Source organism: Lacerta agilis, chromosome 6 (assembly GCF_009819535.1).
Source record: "Lacerta agilis isolate rLacAgi1 chromosome 6, rLacAgi1.pri, whole genome shotgun sequence".
In the NCBI taxonomy this organism is placed as follows: Eukaryota; Metazoa; Chordata; class Lepidosauria; order Squamata; family Lacertidae; genus Lacerta; species Lacerta agilis.
In genome coordinates, this window is record NC_046317.1 from 88,517,967 (window position 1) to 88,538,148 (window position 20,182).

The following is a 20,182-nucleotide window of genomic DNA, read 5'->3' on the forward strand; positions in this document are numbered from 1 at the left end:
CCCCCCCCCACCTTATAAATAATTTGTGACCCAAGTTTGCAACTCAATGATGACTGATCTGCTGATTTGTACATGCCTGGAAGCTGCAGAATGGCCATAGCTCAGTGGTAGAACATTTGCTTTACACCCAGAAGGTCCCAGGTTCAATCCCTAACATCACCGGGTAGGGCTGGGAGTGTCCCCTGCCTGAAACCCTGGAGAAAGCAAAAAAACAAACCCTGGAGAGTCAGTGTAGACAATACTGAGCCAGATGGACCAATGGACCATGTTCCCATGTTCACGGCATCATACAACACTGGTCCTAAAAGATCTACAATGATCTACCAGTACGTTTCAGAGCACAATTCAAAGTGTTGGTGCTGGCCTTTAAAGCCCTAAATGGCCTCGTCCTTGTATACCTGAAGGAGCGTCTCTGCCTCTATCGTCCAGCCTGGACACTGAGATCCAGCTCTGAGGGCCTTCTTGCAGTTCCCTCACTGCGAGAAGTGAGGTTACAGGGAACCAGGCAGAGGGCCTTCTCGGTAGTGGCGCCTGCCCTGTGGAACGCCCTCCCATCAGGTGTCAAGGAGATAAACAACTATCTGACTTTCAGAAGACATCTGAAGGTAGCCCTGTCCAGGGAAGTTTCTAATGTTTGATGGGTGGCATATAAGCAGGGCCGTCTTAAGTATATGGGGCGCCCTGGCGCGGCCGGCGAACTTGTGCTCCTGCGCTCCGCTTGGCAGCCGGAGGGCACGGGCTGGCCAGCTTGTGCTCTGCCAGGCAGCTGGAGGGCGCGGCTGGCCAACTCGCACTCCTGCGCTCCGCCGGGCAGCCGGAGGGCGCGGCGTGGCCGGCTAACTCACGCTCACGCACACCGCCGGGCAGCTGGAGGGTGCTGCCGGTGGGGCTGGAGGGCGGAGGCACCCTCCAGGCCGTTGTGCCAGTAGGCTCAATGGTTAAGACGGCCCTGCATATAAGCAACAGCAGCAGCAGCAGCAGCAGCAACAACAATGTATTTCTAAAGTATCATTGAGTTCCTAGATCTGATTTGCAAAGTGGAAGAGTTGCAACGTTGCTCCATCTTCCCTGGGTACATAGTATCACATTGTGAAGCAAATTCTATTAAATAAGACCATTGGCCCATCCAGATCAGAATTGGCGGCAACTCTTTAGGGTTTCAGGCAGAGGTCCTATCTGGAGATGTATGCATGATGAGCAGCCGGTGCCGCCGTTGTCTAATCCTGTTACGGCTTGAAGCTGAACATGTGAAAAACTACCATGGAAAAGCAGGAAGAAGAGGTGGCAGGGAAACCATCTGCAGTGTGGCCTGTCGTGCCAAAAAGCTGAAGTTAAGGTTCAGCATATCTGGAGTGGCAATGAAAGACTATTTCTGTATGGGCAAGCACTTACCGGTCAGGGATAAATAAGGCTTTATTGTGGTGGTATGTTTTCCAAATGTGTGCTCGTATATTTTAAATGTATTGTTTCATGCTTCTTATTTTTATGTAGTAATCTTATTTTTTTTTTTATAAGGTTGCTACCCACTCGGGGTCCATGTGGATGAAGTGAATTATCAGTGTAATGAATAAATATAAATTCCAGGTTTTTTGTTTGCTTTATTCCCCCTTTTTTACAATGGGTTGTATTTCTGTGAACCTTCACTGGACAGGATAAGCTATAGCTTATGACCATTTCACACATTATGTAAAGGAAAACGGGCAACTCTCACTGCTACCCTGGGGCAGGCAGAAGGGAAAAATACAGACCAATAGCTCTGGCTCTGTGATGTTTATATGCATGTCGTGAAGAGTTTCATCTTTGGATTTTTTGCAGATTGGCTTCAAACACACAGTAGAAGAGCAGGCCTTTTTCCTGGTCACTTGATAACTCTCCTTAAAAAACAGGTTAATAGAAGCCAGTTCCTCTACATCACTCATCTTAGCTTGCAGGTGACAGCTCCTTGCTTTTCACCACATTTTCATCATGTCTAACTCATGCCCCGCTCCCCTTGTACATCCCCAATGCTTGTCAAGGTCTTCCTTTGCTCTCTGATAGTCCCAGTGACTTCAGTTTCCACCAAGGCAACACTTTCACAGGATGAAAGAGTTGGTTCTGCTGCACAGGATGCAACTGTAGCATCCCTAATCCCTAACCTGTAACCATCCAGCCTCTACTTGAAGACCTCCATTGATGGAGAACCCATCAACTGTCCATGCACTCTGCTCTGCTGTCAAACATTAGAAAAATTCTAATCAGGTTTAACTGAATTCTGCTTCTCTGAAATTTCCAACCCTTCAGAGCAACACAGAATAAGTTTGGCCCATCTTCTTGGGTGAGACTGCTCTTCAGATCTTTGAAGTTTGCTGTCATAGGAATCTGCCTTATGCTGTTGCATCTAATTTAGGATTGTCCACACTGACTGCCAGTGGCATCTCCAGCTTGGAAATAGCAGGTGTCAGGGATTTACTTGTGAGGAGAGCCTGGGTGGGAGTACTCCTCGCGGGGAGAACGGCGAAGGAGATCCTCCTCGGAGGGAGGATCGGGGTAAGGGACCTCCTCAAGAGGAGGTTTTGCTCAGGTACAGGGAGCCCCAGTCACTTCTGTCATCTGACTCCTCTCAAAGTCCATCACCAGAGCTCTTTCCCACGGAGGAGGAGGAGCAGAGGGTCAGGGATGCTGGGGAGAGACCCAGCAACGCCAGCCAGACGCGATTGGAGGGGGAGTTGCAGCTTTCGGCGCCAGCACAGCATTGGGGGGTCAGGAGACACAGAAGACGTCATTTAAGGGTGCCAAGGTTTTGGTGCTGCGTGGGAAACAGGAGAGGGGCACTTCCGGATTCTGCAAGTGACTTAGCGGTCATGTTTTTAGCTAGCTCTGCACTGTAAATAGTTATGCACAATAAAGTAGTACAGGTGAAACTCGAAAAATTAGAATATCGTGGAAAGGTTCATTTCTTTCAGTAATTCAACTTAAAAGGTGAAACTAATATATGAGATAGACTCATGACATGCAAAGTGAGATATGTCAAGCCTTTATTTGTTATAATTGTGATGATTATGGCGTACAGCTGATGAGAACCCCAAATTAACAATCTCAACTTTGGGGTTTTCATCAGCTGTGCGTCATAATCATCACAATTATAACAAATAAAGGCTTGACATATCTCACTTTGCATGCCATGAGTCTATCTCATATATTAAACTCCAGTAGCTAATGTAAACAATTGCTTACATAAATGAACTTTTCCATGATATTCTAATTTTTTGAGTTTCACCTGTATTTAGTGTAAGAGGACTCTGTCGTTACTCATGAGGAACACCCTGGTGTATCCTGACAGAAGGGATTGAGCCCACGACCTTCTGCATGCAAAGAAGATAATCTACCCATCTTGTCTCCCAGTATTCCTTCCTAAAAAAATAACCCCTCTCTTGACTCAGCAGAGCTCTTATTATGCTCTGCCTTCCTGGTTAGCTTTGCAACCTTTGCTACTTTGCAAAATCCAGAAGAAATTGGTCTTTTAACACAACAAAGAGTCTTGTGACACCTGAAAAACTAGCAAGTTTATTGTAGCCTGCTTTGTTGTACGCAGAGTCTATGTATGTAAGCCACTTTTTGACTCATGTGCAGCATAGAAATATAAGAAATGAAATGAGTGTTGTGACATCAGAACATTGGCCATTTCTCTGCCATTCATCACAAAAGGAGATGGGTGAGGGAAACACACAGCTTCTCTTTGCAGCGTCAGTCCTGTGTTGACCTCAAACTCAAGCCATTGCTCACAGCAATATAGCCTATAAGAATATTGGCCAACCTTACTTGGTTGTTGAAAAGCAGGGTTGGGGAACCGGTGGTCCTCAAGATTTTGTTAACTACAACTCTCAGCATCCCTGGTCAATTGCCATGCTGGCTGGGGCTGATAGGAGTTTGAGTCCAGCAGCATCTGGGGGGCAACAGATCCTGGATAGCTCCGTTGGTTAGAGCCTGGATAATGCCAAGGTTGCAGGTTCAATCCCAGTATGGTAGGACGAAAATAAACAATGGTTTCCTCTATTTTTGTTGTTTAAAGTATGAAACAAATTCCAGTTGCAATGATTTTTAACTCCAGGACAAGGCCCTGTTTTGTTTATTCTTCATTAGCTGTTGTTTCTTAGTTTTATGGTCAAAGTGACACACTCGGTACACTTTGACCATAAAACTAAGAAACAACAGCTAATGAAGAATAAACAAAACAGGGCCTTGTCCTGGAGTTAAAAATCATTGCAACTGGAATTTGTTTCATACTTTAAACAACAAAAATAGAGGAAACCATTGTTTATTTTCATTCTGGCCTGAGTCCTTGCAACCTTTCTATTTGATTACCTGAATTCCCCAAGGACTTCCATTTTTTTTTCATCAATCCCAGTATGGGACAGCTGTATATTCCTGCTTTGCTGGGACTTGGACTACATGGGCTTCAGGGTCCCTTCCAACTCTACAATTTGATGATTCCCACCCCCGTTGTAAGGCATGCTGACATAATTTACGGAAAACACACCAGAAACTTGCCACAGGGAATAGTATGTCAGTACTTGACAATGGTTTAAATACTGAAGAATCCCTTTGGAGAGAATTCCACTGGAAGTTTAGAAGGAGACTTAATCCATTACTGGGTTCTCCTTGGCGATTAAGAGGAGGAGGAAAAATAACAACAACAACAATAAAAACCTTAGCCACTCCTCAGGGGGATAAAATACTGTTCTTCTGCATGGCAGGATCTCACATGAGTGCTGTGTTGGCTTAGCTGCAATTCTGATTACTCTACATAATGCCTTGGGTCCAGTTCCCCGGAAGGTCTGTCGAACAGCTAAAAGGTTACTAAAAAACCTTCACAGGAGATTAGCTGATGCTTAAACAACAAGAGGAATCATAAAGTGAGCTCAGATGCACAGCGACTTTGGGAGCGTTCACGTGCCGATGCATTTTGGGAAAGTGTATTGTTGTGAGAAAAGGGGAAATGCTTCAAAAGAGTCTCAGAAGCTATGCAGTCTTAGGAGCAGAAAAGTAAGCAATGTGTTCCTTTCAGTCTGATCCATGACCCAATTAAGCTAACGCTCTTGCATTTGAGCTGATCTCATCCCTCTTTTATCACATCTCATACTATTATTCATAAATAATAACGCCAAGGGCTGCGTCACTGCTTTATTTTCCTCGTTCTTGATTTTCTGGATTCCCGAGGCCAGTTCCCACATGCAAGGTCATTTGCACAATGGCTGCAGGTTCAGAAACAATGCTTTGCCTGTGTGAATGGTCCTCCATCGACCAAGCACTGTGAGCAGAACTTTTGTATCAACGAGACTTTCATGGATGAACTTCCCACTGAATTCTACCCTAAGCTAAAAAAATAACAACAGAAAACCCACATTACTAACTGCAATACACAGCAAAAAAAACATGTAGATTTTGTGAGGTAGGGAAGAGGAGCCCCCTCCCCCTTGTCCTTACACAAGTCAAGAGAGATGTTATTGCTTTTTGTCCATTTCTGACATCTCCCATTCCAACTGCCCGTTCATTTATTCATTTTGCTATTTAAGTAACCAGACTTAAGGACAATGGCAGTATTGTGCACTCAAATAACTGCTCCACTGACTTTTGCTGTACCCCTATTTTCAGTGGCCAACTTGGACACATTTCCCATTGAGAACAAAACAAACTTGGTTCCATGCACTTGGCCTCAACTGAGTTGGGGAAGCAGCTCTTCTAAGTTCTTCCAGACTCACATCTGTTCATATTATAGCAAAGGGTCCCCCATTAGGGAAGAAATGAGCTTACACTCAAGCTCTATGACTTAAACTGCATTGGGAGATCAGGCTGCTTTATCATCTCCTGCAAAAGCAAGTAAATAAATGTATTTACAGCAACTTAAAGTAAATAAATAAATGTATTCATAATTAGCTAAAATTAGATGCGCAGTGAAAGGAGAAAAATTGAAAGTCCTAGCCCTTCTGCCAGCTCCCTCTCCTTTCCCACTCCACATCCTCCTATCCATTGCAGAGGCCATGACTTCAAGCAGAGCAAGGGGAAGGACAAGACCTGCTGTCTCAAAACTGGCCTGGCTTCCCATTCTCCTGAACCAGAATAGCATTCAGGCTTGGAGGAGGAGATGAGGAAGGCTTTTACCCAGAAAGTAAGTTCAAGTTGGAAGAAGAGAAAAAGGTATGAGGTCCCTAAACTTACTTACTTTCTTTCTTTCTTTCTTTCTTTCTTTCTTTCTTTCTTTCTTTCTTTCTTTCTTTGAAGGGTAGCATTGAAAATATATTGCCCCACACCTATAAACTTGCTGCTCTTCTCAGGAGGTGGGATCCCACTTATCAGAGGCTGTGGAAAGGTATTGACCCCCCAAGTGCAGCACGTAACTTTTCTCCTGGGAAATAATTGCTGCCACTTATTTATATGACAGGATTAAAGGCATGCACAGGTTCCACGGGAGTGGGTGAGCTAAGATCCAAACCTGCCACCTGTCCCTACTGGTCCCACTGCCTTTGCCTCCTTTCAGCTGTGTCTACTGACTGGGAGCCATCGGGAACTAAGTCTGCCCCCACTTGCATTGCCCACCCCAGGTTCTGTTTCTTGGTCACACCTCAGCATGACAGAACATTAGGGAAGTGGGGCAGAATGTCAGCAGCTTAGATAGGAAGGTAAATAGATGGCTCTGACTCAAAGGAAATCATCCAATGAATACTCTCAAGTAACCACATGATGCCAGGATGACGTGGCAGAGGGACTATTTTAATATCTGTTAACAATCAAGCAAAGGCTCCATGTGCGTGATCACGCTATGATTTTCCTGCATAGAAAAGTTGCATTTTGTTCCATTGGGAGGGGACAGGGGAAGAGCATGTGATTCTGCTACAGAGTTGAATATTCACAGGCATGCAAGGGAAGGACCCTTATTGGTTTCTTCCAAGACGTTGCATTCCGGCTCCTTATGTGATATGCTATTTATACTGGTCTAAATATAGATCTAGAGTTGATTAGTGAACCTTCAGCAAAAAAACAAACAAAGCACACACACACAACCTTCCCAGGGTTCTCCTGGGGTGAACAAACTGGCCTGCTTTCACAACTTTGATTCTCATTTTTGCTGGCCAGAGGCTAGCCTTCAGATGTTTATCTGTTCCTCTCCTGCAGACATATGAGATATACACACTCCTAGTACATGATCAACAACCTAGCAAAGCCAAAGGGAATAAAGCATTCTTAACAAAAGGCTAGCAGAAGGGAGAAAGTACTTTGCCAGCTGCATTTGTAGCTGTGGAATATGCCAGTCTTTCCTTTCTTTCTTTCTTTCTTTCTTTCTTTCTTTCTTTCTTTCTTTCACAGGTTAGGTGAAGAGCAAAGCAGCCTTGTTTTCCCTGCTGAGTGTCCTGCAACTGCACCCCCCACATTAATAATCTGCCTTCTGAGCAATATGTATGACCTTACAAAAGATACGTGCATACAAGCAAGCACCCGGCAATCTTTGTCTCCAGTTTCTGTGACCCCATCACAGCCATGACAACTCTTAAACTTTAATTCCTACAATGACCCCCTTCCTCTTCTCTCTCTCTCTCTCTCTCTCTCTCTCACACACACACACACACACACACACACACACAAACACTCACACATACACATTCTCCTTCTTCTTTTGTCTGCCATTAATTAAAGTAGACATATGGAGGAAGCAGATAATAAGAACAGATGAGCCAATGAGAGAGAGAGAGAGAGGCTGGCTGCAATTATTGGAGAGACACAGAACTTCGCCCAAAGTGGATCTCCAAGAAACCACAAGCAAATGGGACCCAGCCAGAGAGCAAGAACACAAAATTATAATACTTGTGTTGACAGCTGGTTGAGTCATACAGGAACCTTTTCCTATTCCCCTGGCAGAGGTAGGAAATAGCTGTCATGAAAAACCCTGGGTCATTCCCCAGCTAGTTCAGCCTCCATCTCAAAACAGGGAATTGTGATGAATGTGAAAACAAACAACCCTTCTCCAGTTCAACAATAGACCTCCCAACGGGAAACAAACAAATGGCTCAGAAACAGACAAAGGCCTCCCTTGCTAGTTTTGGTGTAATATCGTCATCTTCTGCTTTGTCAACCTGGTCCTTAAAAACTTCCATTAAATCCTACCTCCTAACAATTGATTAAGAGGTTGAGGCTGAAATCCTGTACTCACCCAGGACCAAGCCCCATCAAAACCAATGGGACTTATTTCTGAGAAGGCATGCATAGGATTGCATTGTTAGACGTGCATAGGAAAGGCTCTAAATGAAGCCACAACTCCTAAATACTTCCTGCCCAATCTTATCATTTCACGGGGGGGGGGGGGGGGCGGGGAGAGCTGCCTGCAATGAAATAACAAAACAATCCAAGCAATAAAAGCAATGAACAATGAAGTATAAGGAGTAAAATGTCCCTTTTGTTTCTGGACATTATATATGTGGAAGGGAATCTAAATTACACAGAAAGCCAGAGCCATAAACTAGTAAAACCAGCAAACACTCCCCTGGTTGTTATTCTTAACGCGGCAAAGTAACTTGACTTCCTAAATGCCTGACACTTTTAAAACAGTCTCTTACTTTTAACCATACCCTGTTTTAGTTTTACCCTGGAACATCAGGACAGAACAGTAAGGTCTCCCACTCTTATCACTGATACAGGGATGGGGGGGGGAGAATTGTGGGAAATAATGTATCTCTGAAATCTTTTCTAACAACAACAACAACAACAACAAATTATCTTCCTCCCGATTCGCACGAGATTGCCAGAAATGAGAAAGCAAGACCGTAGAACTGCTGCCTGCAACTTCAAACCGAAAACAGGGAATTTCAGAACCATGGACAGCGGCAACTTTTTGCGAGAGTGTGTCAAGTAAGGGAACCAACCAGACATTCGGGGCGGTTGCCTCCCCCTCCGCCCGGAATTTTCTCTCTCTTCCGCTTTGGGATCCCTCCCTAGGTGAGGGAGTATCAAAGTCCACTCTACTTCTTCTTCTTTTTTTAAGAAATGCTGAGAAACTTTAAAGGCAGCGAGCAAAAAAGGAAGGAAGGAAGAAAGAAAGATCTCGCCTTTCCACCCCCGTTGCCCTGTCTTCTTCTCTTCTCGCTCTTCCTGTCATCTTTCCACAATTGCAACGAGATCCAAAGCGCGCCCGCGAGAAAAACTCGGCCATCAAAGATCCAGGAATAGGGGAAAAATAACAATAAGCAAATAGGCCGTCAAATACAAAAAGCCCCCCCCCCCCACCACCACCACCACCACGGGCACGGGCACGGTTTCTCCAAAGCGATCCCTACAGATCAGGACAACCTCTGGAACTATCCGGATATATATAATTTTTTTCCTCTCTCTCTCTCTCCTCAAACACTCTCTTTTCCACCCTCCAGAAACCACCCGAAGAATATGACGATTATTGCTTATTAACATTTTCTTCTTCTTAAAATCAACACATACACACTTGATAAATATGTGCCTTTTGTCCGCGCAAACAAACAAACAAACAAACAACAGAGCATAACATTGACTTACCTTTGCTCACAGCCTATTGTCTGTCTCTTTTCAAAATGACATCACGGAAAGCAATCATGAAATTTACATGGGGTGGTGGGTGGGTGGAGATGGGGGGGAGCGGGAGAGTTGGAAGGTGGAGAGGTTGGAAAGGGGGGGGAGAGGTGGAGAGGAGAGAGAGCACTTGCTGAAAGCGGCCCCCCCTCCCCACTTCCTTACGCCGGGAACATGCGTGGAAGAAGGTTCGTAGCTTTCAATTAAAACCGCTGATAAGTCTTTAGTGTGTGAACTCTTTAAGCTCGCTAAAGGCAGTGTCTCACTTAATGATCGCTCTCATTAATGGGAATGGCGGGGGGGGCGGTGGAAAGGAGGCGGACGTGGATGGGGGGGCGCTCTTCTCCTTCCCTTTGTAAATACACTACCCATCAACCCTTTGGGCTTGCAATATATCTGTTTACTCTCCGAGGTGAAATAAATCTACAGTAAAGGAAGGAGGGGGGGGGGAAACAGAAAGACATGGAGGTGCTGACTTTTTCCCCCTTGGAGGGGGGTGAGCGTGGGAGGGAGCCCCAGAATATATTTTCCCCTCTTTCCACCACTCCTCGGGCTCTAACAGAAGGTGGAAGATCTCCCCTCGGCCCCCCCTCAAAATCCATTCTGATCCATAATTAATATGCAGCATGGGTTGAAAGTCCTTTTATGCAAAGGAGACAAAAGGAGCCGGGAAGGTTACAACTGTCAGCTTAATCCCCCCCCTCCACATTTCCAGCCTATGGTACAGTCCCATAATTTCTAATAGCAACAAGCAGGGAATGACAGATGCCCCGGCTTAGCCCAGCTGCAGCGAAAGTACTTTACAATGTTTATTGGTGGTTAGAAAAGATGACCCATCGTCATAAAGAACAGGGTGGGGAATTCACGACCAGAGGCAAGTTGGGAGACCAGCAGTGGTTGAGCTAATATATTGAAAAGTCCAGGAGTTTGGCTGTATATGTCACCACACAACACAGCACAGCACAACACAGCATACACTTCCCATGCTGATTATAGTAATCCTGGAGTTGTTGCATCAATTAAACAAATATCTGCAAAGTTTATCCGAATGAGTAAAAGGGAAGTTTGCTCTTGTCTTTACTTCCTTCCACCATCAGAGTATTATTTTATTTTATTTTTTTGAGAAAGGTTAATCTGATGGTGGAAGGAGCTGGCCACTATCCTTGATCTCAGCACTGAGTGGAAGAAAAGTCAATGCCATATTTTTTATCAGAACAATGCCTTCAAAGTTTGGGTGAGTCTTGCTAAAAACACAGCATCAAATGAGTCCTAGCAAGCTTGTTGTGAAAGGCTTCCGAACCATTTAGGAATGTGTTTAGTGATTTATATAACAAATGGCCCAGAGAATGGATATGTCACTGGGCTTGAACTTTTGGAGAGTTGTGTTTAAATACCTTCCCTGCCATTGTCTTATTTGTTTGGCCTCGATCAAATCTCTCTTGCTCTCACAACTGTGATAAACTAGTTCAAAGAGCTGTTGTGAGGGAAAGGCAAATTAAGACTCTAAGACTGGTTAAGGTGATACCAGTGTGCTTGAGAATGAGAGCTCGTGTAATGTGCAGTATTGGCTCACATTTAAAGCCTTAGCCACAAATTCACTAGTTAAGTCTTGGCCAAGACATTAAAATGGCTAGGGAGATTGCGGTTCAGCTCAGCCTCAGCTCCCTGAGTAAACTCTGATCATATAGGTGACCACAGTTTGGTGAAAATGGACTTGTGGGCCAAATTAAGACCCCTTTGTTTTTCCTTGCCTTAGTGTCAATATTTTGACTTAAAAGGAAATCAAATATTCTTTATTTCATGCATGAGTTAAATTCTAGGAATTGGTTAATATCTGCATATGCATCATTATTACAATTTTTATTATTACTACAAATTATTACCCACCCTTCACCCTAAGGTCTCAGGATGGGTTACAACAATTTAAACACAATTTTTAAAAACAACAACAACAAACAAACCCCAGTTAAAGTCAAGTTAAGTTACACAATGCTTGTTATTTGATTCTTTCCTCAGCATGGAATGTCCATCATCTAAACATGTGAACTATCTCCCTTGAAAAGTATTGTGCTTTGAATTTGATCGGATTATGCATGTGTGAATTAGCACCAAGAGCCTGTAGGGGATATCTGGACAGCAAATTCCTACAGCTAATCAACCTCAAATACCTGGTTCTTACACATTGTCTGTATGAATCCTGACCATAGTCAGACTCAGTGACCAATTCTTGAAAAACACCATATACAACATACACACATTTTCATGGGAAGAGAACAAACATAGAACCCCAGAATTCTGTCTGATAAATGTGCATACTTGTAAACTGCAAAAAGTGTCACTGGAGGTCGTTGGCTGTTGTCCCTTTATAAAGTCAATTAGAAAATTGGAGTCCTTGGAGAATACAGGAAATAAAGTAGAAAGGTTGCAAGGACTCAGGCCAGGATGGCAATAAACAATGGTTTTCTCTATTTTTGTGGTTGAAAGTATAAAACAAATTCCAGTTACAACGATTGTTAACTCCAGGACAAGGCCCTGTTTTGTTTATTCTTCATCAGCTATCATTTCTTAGTTTTATGGCCTGAGTCCTTGCAACCTTTCTACTTTATTTCCTTTATAAAGGCATGCATGCCAAAAACTAAACAATTGCTGTTGGGGTGCTTTCCCATTTTGATAACCAGACAGTGAATCCCACATATATAACTCTATGAAGCAGACTATTGGAATTCCTATTTTACAAATCGGAAAGTCAACTCGTTTCCCCCACCTGAATTGGAGTTGAAACTTAGATGTAAGTCTGATAGAGCAGTAACTTGCAATCAGCTCTGCTACCTTTATATTGCAATGCCATGCTTGTTCCCCCCCCCCCCGAAGTTGTTTCAACTGATGTCAATGGAAAATCAAGGTAAGTGTGCTTAGGATAACAGTCTTACTTAGAGCACTATTATGTACCGGTATGTATGTATGTATGTATGTATGTATGTATGTATGTATGTATGTGTTGATGGGATATCAGAAGTCTTCAAGACACCATCCCCATCAACCTTATGCATAGAAAATAGAATCTAGCAGCTGTACACACACACACACACACACACACACGTGTCTTAGACCATGAGTCTACAACTATCTACAGTACTTCAACTAGCAGGTCTTCAGGATTCGAGGGAAACCTTCCAGCAGCCTCTGTTGCTTCTAGGTCAGAGGTCAGCAAACTTTTTCAGCAGGGGGCCGGTCCACTGTCCCTCAGACCTTGGGGGGGGGCAGACTATATTTTTTTTTGGGGGGGAGAACGAATTCCTATGCCCCACAAATTACCCAGAGATGCATTTTAAATAAAAGGACACATTCTACTCATGTAAAAACATGCTGGTTTCTGAACCATCCGTGGGCCGGATTTAGAAGGCGATTGGGCTGAATCCGGCCCCCGGGCCTTAGTTTGCCTACCCATGTTCTAGGTGGAGAAGCAGTGAATAGAACCATCTATATACTGTACAAAGTCCATGCTCTATTACACACCTACAGCCCCTCCCCAAACAGTAAAGCAATCTATTTCCCTCAGGCAGGGCTTGCCCAGTACAGTGGTACCTTGGTTTACGAACTTAATCCGTTCTGGAAGTCCGTTCTCAAACCGAAGAGTTCTTAAACCAAGGCGTACTTTCCCATAGTAGCGGGGGACTCAATTTACAAATGGAACACACTCAACAGGAAGCGAAACAGGTTCTGCTTCCAAGGCAAAGTTCACAAACCAAAACACCTACTTCCAGGTTTGCAGCGTTCTTAATCCAAGTTGTTCATAAAATAAGCTGTTCTTAAACCAAGGTAGCACTGTATACTACTTCTGCTAAAGACCCATATTTAATAAGGTTCGTCATGTAAGAACTCCAGACTCTGAAATTAACAACTTCTATTGCCCCCAAACTTTTTGCATCTATTAGTAACCACAACTATTAGGGGATCCCATGATTGATTCTTCTTTTTCAGAAGTTCAATCTATTTTTTAGCCACTCACCTGGGTAACTGGGGCGAGTAAGAACCAGTTCCAGGTGTTTAGACCGAGGCTGTTTTCCAGATTGCTTGAGCCTCTCTCCCCCATCCCACCTCCAACGTGCAGGATATTAATGTGCCATGCATGGCTATGAGGCATGTGCAGGAAGACGGGCTATTAAAACACAGAATGATAGAATTATAGAGTTGGAAGGGACCCCCGTGGTCATCTAGTCCAGCTCCCTGTAATGCAGGAATCTCAGCTAAAGGAATCTTGCCCATGTTGGGGGTAAGTGACTTTTAAATTCTGCTCAAATAAGTTAACATTGTTTCAGGTTCTCTTTGGGCCTGGCTCTGAATGCACATATTCAAATGTACCAGAAAACCCAGGAAAGACTTGCAACGGCCCATTTCAGACATTGCACCCCCCCCTTTTTCTTGCAAGCTCAGCCATTAACATAAAAGGATGTGTTCAGCTGAGAGTACTCCTAAAAACACACACAGGGAAAAAAAAACCCTCTATCGCCTTTGACCATGCTGTGAAGACAGGGATATTTTACATCCTAAAACCTCTGGCATTCAGAAATTCTATTAAAGCCTTATCATCAGGCACCAGGCACGGTGCTTTAACTGCATTTCATTGTTCTGTATTCAAGATAGAATCAAAGGGAGGGGAAAGGCAGGATCAACTTTATCCCGTGAACAATGCTAGATGGTCCCCTTGACTGCTATTTAATTCAGATCTGTAATGCTCCAACTTGGGAAACAAAAGCAAAATATTGTGGAAAGCAGGAAGGGTAGGAGTGTGATTGTGTGTGCATGTATAGGCCCACACACTCCTATGCTAATTTAAACATATTTCAGTACAAACACATAGACCCACAAGGAAGAGAGAGACACAGAGAGGCATGCTCATGTCATTGTTTTCTGAAGTACACCAAAGTGTATAGTTTTGTTTTTCCCTTGTCCACGATCATGGGACAATTGCGTATGGAGGAACAGCCATTGATCAAACCATACATTATATTAAGCAGCTTGGGGATACCCTGATAATACAGCTAATTTCAAGATTTACTGCTTTTCAGAGCCAAGCGACAAAAAATATTTAACTTTTCGAAATACGGTATTAAGATTTCCTGACATCATGCCATTTGTGGATGTGACTACCGAGAGGATCATGCTCATATCCAACTGTCACACATCTTTCATGGGCTAATTTCCCCCAGTCAAAATTAAGAACACGTTTAAATCTCTTCCACCGAAGTCACTCAGACTACAAAGAACATTTGGCTGGATCAACGCCTAGATCATCATCAAAATACATTGGTATGGCAATAATGTTTGATGTTTCCTCCAGTTTATCAAAACAAAAAGCATCTGGCTAAGCATGAGTGATTGCATCAGTAATAATACTTCAAATTCATTCTGCAGCTCTTGATTATTCACCGGTTTTGATTTTCAGGTCAAAACCCATGATTTCAGGGCAAACTTCAGTCATGAATATTCACCTTTTGCAATGTAGTTCGCCACTATAGTTCCCCTGGTTACTGACATTGTTTCCACTCGGCTGCTGCTCCTTTAGTGCCATTTGCTCTCTGATTGTTGCTCTATTATCCTCCTCAGATCAGTCATGTGGGCGATTCTACCCAACCAGGAAGCCCATAATGAATGGGGTGACATTATGGTGTGACGTAGCCAGTTCAGTTTGGATATGTGATGGCATCACTGAGGTTGACTGAGATGGACAACAACTCATAATGAATAAATAAAACCTATTGTCACCCCGAAGTGCCCTGGCCTTCTGGAAGATGTTTTTCAGGCTGCCCAAAAGGTCTATTGATTATTATTCCTACTTCTATGCATTATGGGGGTTTATTGGAGGACTAGGGTTATCTGATGGACTAGGGTTTATATGGGGACTAGGGTTATCTGATGAAACTCATTGACAATAGGTTCAGGATAGACAAGAGAAACTACTTCCTCACTCAACACATTGTTAATTTGCAGAACTCAGCACCACAGGATGAGGGGGCTACTGTTTAGATGACTTTCAAAGGGATTTAGACAAATTCATTAAGGGGAAGAGATCTCTCAATGGCTGTTAGCCTGGCAAGTTCTGTTGAACCTCCTTGTTCAGGCACAGTGTTTTTTTCACTCAGTTTCAATGTCTGTCGATATCAATGTCTGTGGAGCAACAACAGGAGAGAGAGCTATTGCCTCCATACCCTTTTGCCTTGGGCTTCCTGGAGTCATCTAGCTGGATGTCATGAGAAAGAGGATGCTCAACTATATGGACCTTTGGTCCTACCAAGCATTGCTCTATATCTGGCATCCCCAAACTCTGCCCTCCAGATGTTCTTGGACTACAATTCCCACCATCCCTGGCCACTAGTCCTGTTAGCTAGGGATGATGGGAGTTGTAGTCCCAAAACATTTGGAGGGCCGAGTTTGGGGATACCTGCTCTATATGCTGTTAATGAGTTTTTAAATAAGATTATTACAGAAAGAAAGTCTAATACTTTGTTTGATTTTTTTTACTTAATGACAAACTGCCAACCTTAAACCATAGGCTCAGTGCCAGAGAGTACCAAAGGTTCATTATTTATTTCTACCAAAAAAGAAAAAAAAAAGAAAAAAGCAAATGACAGAACAATGGACCAAATCTAAATCAATACTTTTCTTCTGTTGAAAGGAAGATTATGGATGGACATGATTTACCCCAAAGTGGGCAAAACAATCCAAGGCCCCAAACTGCCACGCTGGAGGATGAAATGTGTACCTCCTCCCAGTTCTGCTTGGTTTTGCCAGGTTCTGGTGGCAGGATATCTCCAAGGAATTCTGCAATGCCCTTGCCAAAAGCATGGCCAGAAACTACAGCTGGTGGTAGCCATCAGAACTCCAGAAAAAGGGCATTATAGGTTCAGGGAAAGGGTGGGGTTTGGCTGGATTCACTGATTTGACCACTTGTTGATTTGACCACTTGTTTCCTTTTTCTTTCCTTTCATATTTTTATTCAACACTTCCTAAACAATATGGCTGATTAAACAATCTATGGCCTTTTAATGCAGGCATCCCCAAACTTTGGCCCGCCAGATGTTTTGGACTACAATTCCCATCATCCCTGACCACTGGCCCTGTTAGCTAGGGGTCATGGGAGTTGCAGGCCAAAACTATCTGGAGGGCCAAAGTTTGGGGATGCCTGTTTTAATGTGTTTGTGGGAGGGGGTTATTGGTTTTCATTTGCTGCAGTTATTATGTTATGTGTTTTGTATTTTTTATTGTGTAAACTGCCCTATGAACTTCAGATGAAGGGTGGTTGTTGTTGTTGTTTAGTCGTTTTGTCGTGTCTGACTCTTCGTGACCCCATGGACCAGAGCACGCCAGGCACTCCTGTCTTCCACTGCCTCCTGCAGTTTGGTCAGACTCATGTTGGTAGCTTCGAGAACACTGCCTAGCGTTCTTCCTCACACTTGTTTTCCTGTGTTTATTCAGGGAGGCTTTTTGTGTCTGATGAGCAATCATTCAAAGATGAAACCTGTGCCATTTCATAGAGTCATAGAATCATAGAGTTGGAAGAGACCACAAGGGCCATCCAGTCCAACCCCCTGCCAAGCAGGAAACACCATCAAAGCATTCCTGACAGATGGCTGTCAAGCCTCCGCTTAAAGACCTCCAAAGAAGGTGGTAGACTCCACCACACTCCTTGGCAGCAAATTCCACTGTTGAACAGCTCTTACTGTCAGGAAGTTCTTCCTAATGTTTAGGTGGAATCTTCTTTCTTGTAGTTTGAATCCATTGCTCCGTGTCCGCTTCTCTGGAGCAGCAGAAAACAAATATTTAATTCTGATTAATCTATAAGTGTGGCCACATGGCAGTTGCCCCATGAGTAGCTATAGTGAATGCAGTAGTTTGATATATGGGCAACTCCTGCAGCATGGTATATTTTCAGGCCATCACTGCTTCCAAAAAATGTCTCCATGCATAGAAGATCTGTTGTGTTGTCTGTTACATGCTACATCCTTGGGGGTGTGTGTGGATATGCTAAATTCAGGAATGTCCAAAAGCACTGTCCTAATCTTCACTCATCACTGTAAATTGTAAAACCAGGAATAATGGCCACATTCAGGATCTGAGTGAATGACCAGTTCAGCACTCAGAGATGGACAGCTCCTTTCTGAATTACACCACAACTTCCTAAAAGAAATCTCTCGAGTTTGGAACTGAAAACCAGGTGCTGGTAGCAGGCAAGGCAAGTACAGTCCTTGATGAGGCTGCGATAATCTTGTTTTATTTCTCAATAGTTAATATTTCTGTTCCAGGAATTTCTGAAATTATATCTACTATTTCATTAGTAACACTGGCAGAAAACCTTTGGGGAAAATGCTCACGGGTTTTCTTTAAAACTGAGTGGTAAGAAATGGTCCCATGATCTACGGTATATCTTGAAAAATATTTTTATTAGAAAATGAGCTGTAAAAATGGTGTGTTTGTGTGATTATCTGTGAGGAATAAAAACAATGTGCATGCATTTAAATTCTAAAGTGCATTAATTTTTTTTAAAAAAGAAAAAGAAAAATTGAAATAAATCAGAGTGGTTTTTATTTCCACCTAGATGTGAAAGAAGACTGCAGAAGTAGAAGAGTCATTACAAAAAAAAAATGAAATAAATGTTTTGGCCTTTGTGAAGATCGCTGTAATTAAAAGAACAATGACTTTCTGCAGAGCCAGACATACAACTGTGAAGCTGCCGTGGTGCTTCTTAGAAACTCTTTTGTCATTTAGGCCTCAAACTTAATGCATTTGAAATTGGGTACCAACTTCTCTGCTTACCAGCTGGAAGAATGGAGAAGCAGGCTGGTGGGGAGGGGGGCAAGGGAGGGGGTCGAAATGGGGGAAAGGTTGGAAAGAGAGGAAAGATTGTCCCTTATTTCTTTGTGGACAAGAAAACAGCCCTGTGCAGATGGGGAGACTTTCCTTAATGCCTCAGACGGCAATTAAGAACGCTTTGCCAAGAAGAAATAGCCCCGCATTAATATTGTATATGGAACAGCTGAAGGGCTGGAGTACATTCTGCCCAGTACAGGCCCCTAGCAGATGGAACAACAAGACAGAAGGGAGGGGAGGGAGGGAGAGAAGGAGAGGGGGGAGAACCCATTTAATAACCCCCTTCTCTGAGATGTATACAATCACTCCCTTGGAGTAAAAAGTTCTTTGTCTACACGAAATTTACAGTTGGAAGCTGATCTTTTTAATCTGATGATTTTCCTCTGCCCAAAAGCTGCCAACTTTTGTTTTGTTTTGTTTTGTTTTTTAATTTCTTTTCAAATGATCCGCCTGCAAACCCCAAAGCTTCTCCCGTGCTGTTGATTGCACAGGCAATCCTTCCACACCCCCATTCAAAAACCCACCGATCCTTATACACAATTGTTTTAACTAGCGCTGAACAGGTTTCTTTCTGTCGAACTTTCAACAAGTTTACAATGGAAGGGTTTCACATTCTGGCACTACAAGAAAGGAAGGAGAAGGAAATAAGGAAACAGAAAGAAATCACCGAGAAACAGATTAGTTCCCCCACTTTGATTTCACATAAATAACATTTGCAGAACACAACGTAAAGCCGAAATTAAGAGTACAGATTCAGCCACAGGAGGCTGCAGTGAAAACTGCATTTAGCTTCCTAGTTCCTTCCCTCTTTTTCAAAATTCTTTACAAGGTAAGAATCTTCATTTAGTACATGCACTTCATGATTTGCTTGCTTCTCCACCAGTCACAAAACATGATAGGTACAGTTTTGAGTTTGCAGACTGCAGTTCAGATCGTGTCAAAACGTTAGCACCATTCCACCTCCCCGCCCGCCAAGAAAACAAACCCATGTTTCTGATTTTTAAATTGGACTTGATCTCCTTGGCTAATTGACATCTTGTTGATCTACACACAGAGATCAATCCCCACGCCCAGCTAAAACACACAAAGCCACCCCCCAGAAGTTGCTGTGTGGAGAGCAACTTGCGCAGGACAAGGCAACAGACCCATCAGTGAACGGCAGCAACACTACAGGCAAAGCACACAACAAACAGGAGAAGCCCAGAAAAAGTTAAAGATATAACTTTGTTTGTTTAACACGCACCTAGGAATGTTCCACACAGCTTCATTCTTGCTTTCTTTTTTTTCCTGAGTACTATTTCCCTTGGAACAACAATCATGAAAGCCAAGCACAACTGTTCAAGTCACACGCGCGGATACTTCATAAAAAAAAAAAAAAGTTACAGTCCAGAGCAAAAACTTATGCATCCCGGAGGGCCTCCGAGGAAGGGAGGCCAGCCAATGGGAGCCTCCCAAGCTGCTAATTGCAAATCAAGGCAGCCAACAAAGCAGCCAATCGGGGGCCGGGCCGTTCCTGGGTGCACGCAGCTATTGAGACGGGAGACAATAGAATGGAGCTGAATGAAACTGAATGGGGAAGCGGACGAGGCTGCGTGTTGATAGCAGCAGTGGCTCTCCGCAAACTCCTCTGCAAAGAGAAGGGCTGCTGTCGCTCAGTGGCAGAGCATCTGCTCTGCATGCAGAAGGGCCCAAGTGGAGTCTTTGGTTTCTGCAGGCAGGGCTGGGGGTGTCCCCGCCCGCCCCCCCC

The 20,182-nt window shown here is 43.6% G+C and overlaps 1 protein-coding gene across 7 annotated transcripts in view; it reads right to left on the minus strand.

Moving 5' to 3' along the window:
* The window catches only part of MYT1 (myelin transcription factor 1), a 161,889-nt gene extending 142,099 nt beyond the window's left edge, over positions 1-19,790 (minus strand). For 6 of the 7 annotated variants that reach the window (XM_033153745.1, XM_033153743.1, XM_033153744.1 and 3 more), the window contains exon 1: positions 19,679-19,790. In XM_033153745.1, the coding sequence (XP_033009636.1) occupies positions 19,679-19,754 (76 nt within the window). In that variant the 5' untranslated portion in view covers positions 19,755-19,790. Of the gene's footprint in view, positions 1-9,534; positions 9,889-19,678 lie in introns of those variants that run through there. The other variant, XM_033153746.1, reaches the window with a different exon arrangement.
* Positions 19,791-20,182: the final 392 nt, after the last annotated feature.